Genomic DNA, 10816 nt, shown 5'->3' on the forward strand with positions numbered 1-10816 from the left:
ATTCTGTTAGCCAACATTTTGTTGTTATGTAGATCTATGTATTTACTTCTCTTGTTCTGGAAAAAAGAGTCCCTTCATTCTAGCAACTCTTGAGAGGTCTGCATGAATTCAAAAAGACAGTGAATTCTTAATTAAACAGCAGGTGTATGCTCAGTATGATATTTGTATCATCAGTCTGATAATACTGAAAAACTATTAGGAATGTAACTCCAAATGAGTATAAAAAAATTGATACTATCTCAAAGAATCTTCATTTCCTATTTAGTTTAGAAAGGATTGTTAGTTCACTGATGTAACAGCATCTTATTAGTCCATCTTAAGCCAGTGGTCTGTCTGTCTCAGAACTGAACATTTTAATTCTTTTAATGTTTGCACTACCCTAACATAATACAAGAAAAATAGAAAACACGGTGTATGGCAAAAAGGCATGAAAAAGTGAACTAAGTGCACTCTGAAGAGCTTCAGCCCTAAGAAATATCAGTCCTAGTAATATCAAGAAGTTACAACTAGTCTATACATCTCATAATGTATCACTCTTCAGTCAATGTAAGACACCAGTTTTCTTTCAGCAAATGGATTTATTGACATAACTGATTATAACCGTATACAGCATCTATGCATCTCCCATTGGAAGAATATCCAGTGATAATGTTAGTGTGACACACAGCTTTACTCAGTAATTCCCATTACATTTCTAACAACAAACAGTGGTGTAATTCCATAGATTGTCACAAATGGCCAAAAGCACCCAGGTGTCCAAAAGAACAGAAATGTAAGATTCTTACAGAAAAATAACACCTGATTCTGGATTCCTTAAGTTGAATGAAATTTAAACACTGTATCTATGAATTTTAATCTACACACTGGCAATTGAGTTTGGCCCTTGATATTCATGAAAACTGCTGCCTGTCAAAAATGAAAACCCAAAGGGTTTTTTTGCTACTGACTCAAGAATTAAGACTTAACTCAGAAATATCTCCATTTAAAAGGCAAAGATTAAGGCAAACTATTCCTACTCCCTCTCCGCTCCTCCTGATTGAATAAAAATCCCTCAGAACTTTAAAGTTTTGTCCTCTCTATTCAGTCACTGAACTCCAGTTGAAGGGAACAGTTACTATGGTGTCTTTTGTAAATACTTGTAAATCTCAAAGGAAAAAAAAAAGAAAAAAAAAAAAGAAAGAAAGAAAATAAAAGAAAAATAAAACTCAAAATCATCTACTTGCAATTATGGTAATAAACAACTTGTAGTCACGAACATCTCATGTCAGCAATGAATGCATGATATTGAGATGAATGTCTCCATAGTCCACTAATCACTCCCTTCAAGCCATTCAGTTGCACAAGAGTTCATCTGAGGTTGCACATTAAATTCAAAGGAGCACAAGTAGTATCAATGGTCTCAACAATTTACCAAACTCCACCTAAAACATTTGCATTTAAAGTGTAACCACAGTTTGGACCTTTCTTAATTAGCCCATTTCTAGACCACACAGAGAGAATTATTTATGTAAACTAAACCACCATATTTAATAGTAACAGAACCACATTCTGTAAATATTTAGAAAAGTAAAAGTCCAAGAAAGTACAGAGCAATTGATCATAAAATGATTAGCATTGCTCAAAAAGAAAGGCAAAAGTCCAATTAAAACAAAACAACAACAAAAAAAAAAAACAACACACAACTCAAACATCATATACTACTGCATGAGGGTTTAACTTTAGCACTACTCACTCAGCTACACAAACCACAGAATCTAGATTAAGATACAAAAATGTTTTATTTCACAGTGAGGTACATAAAGCTTCTAACTTTAGTAGGCTAAGGCTAAGAGAAAATTGCCTTTTAGGATAAAAACAGTTTCACATTTCTGAAATATCCTCACCTATTACTGTATGTGAAGAAAGGCACCAATATTATTTAACCATCAACAGTTTACTTTATCCACTCATTTAGAAATGAAGATGGATTATTTGAGGGTCAGTGATCTACTGACCATCATGGACCCAGAGAACTAAAGCACACATTCATGTGTACAAGTACCAAGCAGTATTTATTCAAAAACAATCGAAAAAATAGCTCATTTGTAAACATATTACAAAACTCTGTTAGTTTTTCCTAGTGGTGTCAGCAATATATTCCTGTAAAACTAACCAGCTGCATTATTGTTTCCCGTTTACAAAAAAGTACGAAAACACACTCGCGCACATTAAATTGCCTCACATTCGATTTAAAATGGCACAGCATTCAAACCGTCCAGCACAAAACATACATTTCCATCATCCCTCTGACTGACTTCCAGCTTACACAGTTCACGAGTAGCAATGTTAAAAGACACTTAGTCCACATTTTTTATTAGGTGCCTTGAAAACGTCAGTTCAGACCACCCTTGCGTGGGGGCCAGGCTGCTCATTGTTAACTGCCATCCCAATTGCAGTCTGGAAAAACCACCTGTAAAAGATGACACTTAGACGTATGGCTCTGAGTTGGCACAAGGGCGGCACCAGCTGCTGTTCGCAGCAGCTCCCGATGGTTTGCCCTCCTCACCAAAGAACAGTTACACTCATGGTCAGGGCTTTTGTTTGGGTTAGTGACGATTTTTGAGGAAATGGAGACCTCTGAGGCAACCGAGGAAGCACGTCTCACAGTTGGCCCCTGTCCCTGCCTGCGGTAAGGGCCAGGTGGTGGCTGAAGGCAGCAGAAGCACCAGAGTTCTCCCTCTTGCAGGCCGCGACCTGCGGGACCCGCACCATCCCCTCACGAACCAACTATTGCCTCGCCATGCTGCATACAGCTCCCAGCAAGTTTTGCCACATGGCAGCGCCCAACTGCTGCCCTCCTCCCTCACGGGGCATGCCGGGAGCTGTAGTTGGGCGGGCTCAGTCTGCGAAGCGCTGCAGCAGGTGGTCATCGCCGTGCCGGGTGCCGCCGCTGCTGTCCATGAAGCGCTCGCAGGGGAACTCGATGAGGTCGGCCTCGCTGAGGGCACAGGCAGCACCGCGGGGCGGCCGGTGAGACTGGAAGCCCGAGAAGTCAGCAGAGACACCCGTGCCCATGGAGCGGAGTGGCCGGCGAGTGGAGTAGAGCTGCCGGACATGGACGGGGGCTGCCTTCCGCCGCCTCCGCCCCAGCACCTTCTTCCGCAGCAGGCGGGAGGCCCAGGCTGCCAGAGCCGCAAAGAGCAGCAGCGCATTCACCGCCAGCAGCACCAGTGTCAGCAGCTGCTGGTCGGGGCCACGGGGACCACCCGATGCTGCACTGCCCTCGGGCAGGGTGACCAGCCCTGCGCAGTGGTCCCGTGGCGCCACCGGGCACACGCGGCCACCAAGGATGCCCTCGACACAGACGAGGTAGGGGGTGTCCGGGCGGAGCTCCCGCAGGGTGGCAGCTGGCTCCCCGCGCTCCGGCAGGTAGACGAAGCGCTGGAACTTGACAGCGGCACCAAAACGATCAAAGAGCAGGCGGAACCGCGCCGGGCCCAGCAGGCGGGGGCTGCGGTGTGGCCGCACAGCCCAGCGCACCGTCACTGAGCTGGAGCCCACCGCCTCCACCGACAGGTTGCAGAGGAATAGCTTGTTGAAGTCGCATGGGTCGGACACCAGTGGTGGGCTCCCGGCAGACGACGCAGAGCGGGGCTTGCCGGCACGACGGGGCCAGGCTGCGCTGGGCAGCGCCGGCCTGGAGGCTGCTGGGCGGGCGGGCAGCGGTGGCGTGGGGCTTGGTGCAGCTGTCGCACCTATTGGCACCGCCACCTTGCCCTCAGGGGCACCCAGCAAGCGGGCAGTGGAGGCAGACGGCGGTGCCCCTGGGGGACCGTGGGGTAGCACCATGCCACTGCTGTTGCTGCCAAGTCCCTCAGCGGCTGCAGGGGGGGATGCAGAGGAGGGGTAGGCACCATCAAGGCAGGGGCTGCCATCAGGCGGCAGCAGCAGCTGGGCGTCCTGCAGGTAGTCGAGGTACTTGCCGGCCAGGGTGGGTGGCTGGCTGCACTGCACGAAGACGGTGAGCAGGCGGCCCTGGGAGTGCCAGGCCCCCAGCCAGTGCTTGAGGCCACGGAGGCGGCAGTCGCAGCTCCAGGCGTTCCCCTCCAGCTCCAGGCGGTAGAGAGCTGGGCTGGAGGCAAAGATGTCTCCGGGAAGGGTGGCCAGCGCGTTGTCTCGGAGGCTGAGCTCCCGCAAGTGGCCAAGGGGGCCAAAAGTGGCTGGGTGCAGGGCAGTCAGCGCGTTGCGGCTCAGATCCAGTGCCTCTAGGCTGCTCAGCGGCTCTAGGAGGGCAGCGGGCAGGTGGCTCAGCAGGTTTCCCTCCAGGCGCAGCTCCTTCAGCGAGCCCAGCCCCGTAAAGGCATCTGGTGCCAGGTGAGACAGTCGGTTGCCACTGAGCGAGAGCTTTGCCAAGCTGGGCAGGTGCTGGAAGAGTCCCCCCGTCAGCTGCTGCAGGCTGTTGCTGGCCAGCAGCAGGGTGTGGAGGGAGCGCAGCGGTCCGAAGATGTCCGGGTGGCGAAGGGAACTCTGCTTGTTCCCAGACAGGTCAAGGAAGCGCAGCTTGGCCAGGCCAGTGAACGCACCGCGGCTCAGCCAGCGAATGCGGTTGGACTCCAGGTGCAGGTAGAGTAAGTTCGGCAGCCCCGAGAAAGTGGAGTCGCCCAGCGAGCCCAGCTCATTGCCGTCCAGGCGCAGCTTGACGAGGCTGCCGAGGCCGGAGAAGGAGGCAGCGCTGAGGCGGCCGATCTCGTTGGCGTTCACGTAGAGGATGCGCAGCTTGGCCAGGGCGCTGAGGGTGCCGGGGGCCAGCGCCGGCAGCAGGTTGTTGCCCAGGTAGAGCTCCTCCAGCCGCCCCAGGCGCTCAAAGGCCTTGGGGTGCAGCGAGCGGATCCGGTTGTACTGCAGGTCCAGGCGCTGGAGCCCTGCCAGGCGGTGGAAGTCGAAGGCGGAGATGTTGGCGATGAAGTTGCCCCCGAGGCTGTAGGTGAGGATATCCTGGGGCTCGGCAGCCTTGGGCACGGAGCGCAGGCCCCGGTTGGTGCAGAGGAGGTGCTGGTGCTGCTGGCAGTCGCATGGCTCGGGGCAGATGGGCTCGGCCGCGGGCAGCAGCAGGAGGAAGAGGGGGACGGAGCCCCACAGCACCCGCCGCAGCACCATCAGGCGGACCCGGCGCGGCGCCCCCATCCCGGGACGAGCCGTGGGCAGCTTCCCCCAGCGGCTCTGGCTCTCTCCGGCATCCCACCGCTCCTGGGCGGCTGCTAATCGGCCCCTCCTCGGCTCCGCGCCGGGCCGAGCTCCCCGCCGGGCAGGCAGGCGCCGGGGCGGCCGCGGCTCGCCGTGCCCGGCACCATGGGCTCCCGTCGCCCGAGCCGGCCGGGGGCAAGGGGCGGCGGGGAGGGCTGCAGGCTGCCTGGAGGAGCGGAGAGGAGCCGAGGAGAGGCTGCCCGCTGCTCCGCCGGCTCTCCCGGGGGGCGGAGAGGGCGGGCGGAGCGCGGTGGCTGCAGGGGGGGAGAGGCGGGCGGAGCGGGGAGCTGGAGAAAGACGAGCTCCGAAAGTCGCCGAGAAAACTCAGCGGAAATTCGTACTTCCCACACTGCGTGCCCTGGGGGAGCGGGGGATCGGATGGAGCGGGGGAGAGGGAGGACGGCGCGGCGGGGAGCGGGGCGGGGGGGGGGGGGGAAGCCCGCGGCCGGTCCTGGCTGTGCTCAGCCCCGGCAGCGAGCAGGGGCGCAAAGTGGGAAAGCAGGAATTGGAACCGGCTGTGGCTGCCTCCCAGCCACATGGGCTGCAGATAGAGCCGCTCATCGGGGAGGGGGAAGGGAAGAGAAGGCAACCAGCCCCTTCCCTCCCCCACCCCCCCCCCGCCCCCCCGCCTCCTTTTTTTTTTTTTTTTTTTTTTTTGGTTGTGTTTAGAAACCTGACAAAAGCAATAGCTCCGGTTTACCCCAGATTAAGGACTACGTTTTGTTTTAAGCAGATGGCGATCTGAGGACTAAACCGCCTATAGTACATCATAGTATGAATTTTCGTTCTTCTTCTGCGCTAGCCTGCCTGGTAGGTTCCTGACAAAGCTGCCAGTGAAGATGCAGTTGAGCTCCAGCTCCATGAGAGGCTCTTCAGAGTGATTAAGATGCTCTTTAGAAATAATTCCCATTTTAAAGAATCTTCTCTCTCAACAGCATACAAATTTGGAGGGAAAGGAAGGTGTCGGAAAGCATACAGAAAACAAAGTAGGTTGTGTACCCATCCATTCACTGCCTTGCCTTTTTTTCCTATTGGCGCTTTTTTGTTTCCTGAGATGCTGCCAAGGGTGTAAATGAGTGCGTAAGGGCAGGAGGAAATGAGTAGATATGAAAACTATATAGGGTTCTCAAAGATGATGAGAGAAAGAAGATAATGCCCAAAATATAATGTTGCAAATCTAATAAATACTTTGGAAACTCTGTCATCATGTTAGCTTGTATCCAACTGCATACACTTTGAATACACATCTACAGTAACGCACTGTACAAGCAAGCCATGCTCCTTCCTCTCCCCAGAAAGAAGACTTCAGATAGCTTTCATGGAAGCTGTGTTTATAGTGGCAGGGTCAACATGAGCAAATAGCATGGTACAGTAGTTTGTGCTGAGGCTCTGTTACCCACTTGTACAGAGAGGCATTTCTTTGAGATGGCTCTGATTTAGTCCTGCTTTCTTCTTGTTGGAGAATATGATGCATGCTCCAACTCTGCTTGGAGCATGAAACAAAGTATTCTACATGGAAGTGATCAGCAGATTTGGTTCAAAAACACACTGTCAGGCAGAAGAAACCTTGAAGAGATGGAGCAAGTCAAAGGGACATCATTATCAGCATATTGATTCTTAGCTTTTATGGTTAGTTGACACTGAGCCATATTGAAGAGGAATCATTTTGTAGTGGTAACTGCATTGTACTGCTGTGGGAAGTCACATTTGGGGTAGGGGAGTGTCATTCTAGATAGTCTGGATGAATTTTACAGCCATCTTCTGAAATCAAGTGAGTAGTTCTGAATTGTAACTTGCTCCTTGGGAAAACCCAGTGTACTGGAATGCAGTTGTTGCAAGGTGAGTTGGCTAAAGGGCATTATGAATTTAAAGCTATATGTATTATTTTTTTTTGGTGAGAAATGACAGTTACAGTAGGAAGTCTTGATATGATAGAAGACTAACTGAAATATTAGCTCATTATACCCAAAAATCTACATATAAGGAAAAGCATCATAGTATAAAATCAACAAATAAAAATTTCAAAGCAAAAATGGTGGAAGTTATAGTTGTCAGTTTCCAAAACTTGCTGACTTCTGAAGATTTGTGCTGCCATCTTGTCATCAAACATGCATGTTCTCAGGTTAACTTTATTTAGAATTGTGTAGTAAATTGTAGCCGCATAGTTTTCTGAGGACGAACAAAAGTTTGTTTGTTGAGTAAAGTGGAAAGTTTGTGGTTTAACTATTTGTAAAAGCTTTATTTTGAGCAGTACTTGCTTAATTAGTAAGGCATTTTTTTTCCTGAAATAAATCTAAGAAAGTTTAACATGAACTTTTTGCTGTCCTTTTTCCTTCTTTTTCTGCATTACAAAAGGATCCCATCCAGCATCTGTGCAGGATTCTAATGCCCATGGACTATGAATCCAGATCTTTTAGCTCATTCTCTTCCTTATTGAATGTGTGTTCACTTGCCAGGTTTTTCTTTTCAGTATCTATCACATCATGTCTAATATTCAAGACAAAGTAGAGTGTTTTCTCTGCTACAAAGACTGTTTCTTTCCTCATTCTCAAAGCCATTACAGTACAAGAGAGTACATCCTGTCTCTCAAAGTTTTGTTTAATTGCAAGTAAAGCCTAATCAAGTAATGATTTTTTCCTCCAACAAATTTGGTTCACTGTGAAGTACTGTAAATAATGAAATTTGAGAACACCATTCTGTATAATGGTATGCTTATTTTTGGTTCCTTTGGGTTTCTCTTTGAAACATGCTCAAACTTTTAAGGGCAATTTATGAACTGTCCTTCCTGTAGAAGCACTGTAGATCTTTTTCCAGTCATGCGTCATTGCAAATACTAAAGGTTTCAGTCAAATTATGTCTCCTGCAGTGATATTGCTTACAATTTAGGCATTCTGACACTTGACCAACACTATTGTTTTCACTGGGTTTGGGGAATTATAAGTGACAGAAATTTAATTAAAAAAAAAAAAAAAAAGAAACACTAGTTTATAAAAAAATAAACACTAGAGATTTCATCATGCTCTTGGTCTTTCTCTGGAAATATCTTTTGCCAGAAAGAGAATAAACAAATACACTGTTTTTTGCTGATTTTTTTTTTTCAATTCAAGTAGGAAGTTATTATTCAAAATACATTAGGAACACATCTGTTCAGAAATAAATAAATAAATAAATAATAATAAAAAAAGGATGCCACATTTGTTTTCCTGCTTTGGAATAGAAAGTCCAGCTGCAGTAGTTCTTATTTCCTTATGCAAGCACACAATAACATTTTTAATTCATGATTGAAAAAAAAAATAGCTTTGAGGTCTTTTCCAACCTTAACAATTCTATGATTCTATGATTGTATGATTCTATTATTCTGTATTTTACTGCAAACTGAAAAATAAATCTAACTGTGTAAAAATGTTTGGGGAGGTAATTAGAAAGCAGTATATATATATATTTGGTAAGGTTATCTTAATATACCCTCATGATTAAGATTTGAAGTATGAGGGCCAAAAACAAATAGCAAAAACAAAAGTGCTGTCTTTCAACTGTTACATATCTATTCCTGTGATGATTATAAGGGAAGTGATCTTAAATCATGTTTTGTTTCATAGCTAAACAGTATCCATATGGTTGTTATACCTAAGACCTCACTTGGACTATTATGTCAGTTTTTGATTTTGGGGGGAGATGTTATCTATGCACTGATTAGAGGGCTGGTGGTTAAAAGTAGTGAATACATATTTGTGGGCAGAATGCAACATGGAGTAAAAGGAGCAGTCTGCTAAGTGTGATGTATCCCAAGATATCCTGGGACTATGGCAATATCTCTGTGAGAAGCTTCCATTAAACAAGGAAGAATTACTATTTCTTGATTCCAGAATAGCAGAATACTCGGTGCCAAACGGGTAAGTTTAAGGACTAATACCCTAAATTAGCTTTATGTAGTTACCTGGAATGTTAACTAGTTATGCAGAACTGGAACTTTATCTCTCAAAAGAGGAATTTTCCATTGGTCTGTATAATTCCTCTACCCACTAAACATTACAAGGTGTTCTCATCTGAATTTCTACAAAACGTTTCTTGAAGTGATAGCTTATAACCTTTATTTATGACTGAGCCAACTGGCTTCATAACAACTCTAAATGATTTGACTTTAGTGTCAGAATTCTCATTTAAAACAAGATAAAAAGCCTTTGTAAATTGATATATGGGATGCATGTGTTTTCTTGGTTATAACAAAAAAGCTTAATTTGCAGTTGACTTCCAGTCTCTGGAGGTTGTGGTATACTTCATAACTTCATGAGTCACACTAAGTTGCTCCAAAGTATAAAGAAAAAGCAGACTGAGCAGACTGAAAGCCTTTGCTGTTTTCTAACTGATAAAGTCTTACCATAGGAATTTATACTTTTTAAGGTATCTTTGTTTTTCAAGAGAGAAAAACATCATGGAGCACTGCAAAATATTAACAAAACAGTTTACACCATCAATGCAATTTGTTAGCTGCTCCTGCAGCTCATGAATTAAAGCATCTTTTAAGTGGTAATCATTTTTTGTGCTATTCTATATGTTAGTGCCAGTAATGCAAATACCATAGTGTAGGAAAATATAGGAATTCTAGTGCCAAATGTGCTATTCTATTCTTTTTTCCTTTAAAATTGCACAGACAGTTCATCTGTGTTGTACAATTTATGCTGGTTGCACTTACAGTGGTAAATCATGTTTTATATAAAACTTTTTTCCTGATATGGTGGTTTGTGTTCATTTATAATGAAATGTCACTTGTGACATCCAGTTCTTCAGAAATAAAGCATGGCTCCCAGGCCAACAGTTAATATTATGTACTTGTTCTTCTCCATGGAAAGAAAGCTACCAGATGTTTAATAGATATCTGGTCCTATTATCCACAGAGGCATTGTGGGCTACAAGGCTCTGATGATTGCAGATATCTTTAAATCTTTTCAGCTGAACATCTGAGTTAAGTATTGGGGTTTTTTGACAAAATGCTAGTCTAGACGTGCTTTCAGCATTGTGTGCATGTTTTGTCAAACAACCCAAATCTACAGAATTTCACAAAGAATAGGCTGTGTTTCTTAGACTTCCTCTGGGCAAGTAGTTCTTTTTTAATGGTACTTACAGCAATTGATGTATATTAGTTTACTGACCAAACAGTTTCAAATCTTTTTTTTTTTTCTTTTTTTCTTTTTTTTCCTTGTGTAGGCAGTGTAAAAGAAATTACAGCTGAGTGCCCCGGCAGCAATGTATTCACATGTTCTGTTTGCAAGTGAAAATAACCTATCTCAAGCTATACAGTTAAATGCAAATTGAGGAATGAATGTTGTTGCTAATATTAGTACTTCATAACAATAAATACAGGTAGGTATCTGAATTCTGATGTGAATTCTGCCAGCATGGGTCATTTATAAATTAGTTTTCATGAGTTAGATTGGCTGAATCATACTTACAAAGGTCTAACTGATTGTTTAGCTAATATATTTTGCATTAGCCAACACTTACTTCCTGAAGGAGAAACTCTTTAACAGAAGTACATACTTTTCATGTTGTTCTGCATCTGTGACAGGAAGAAAGGAGAGAACCCTACTTGTGT

The 10816-nt window shown here is 45.6% G+C and overlaps 1 protein-coding gene across 1 annotated transcript; it reads right to left on the minus strand.

Annotated features, from left to right (window-relative positions):
• Positions 1-564: 564 nt before the first annotated feature.
• TRIL (TLR4 interactor with leucine rich repeats) lies at positions 565-5423 on the minus strand. Its single transcript, XM_082755061.1, has one exon. It carries the CDS (start codon positions 5161-5163, stop codon positions 2878-2880), a length of 2286 nt encoding a protein of 761 aa, XP_082611187.1. The 5' UTR covers positions 5164-5423; the 3' UTR covers positions 565-2877.
• Positions 5424-10816: the final 5393 nt, after the last annotated feature.

Source organism: Aythya marila (genome assembly GCF_965140915.1).
Source record: "Aythya marila genome assembly, chromosome: 2".
Classification (NCBI taxonomy): domain Eukaryota; kingdom Metazoa; phylum Chordata; class Aves; order Anseriformes; family Anatidae; genus Aythya; species Aythya marila.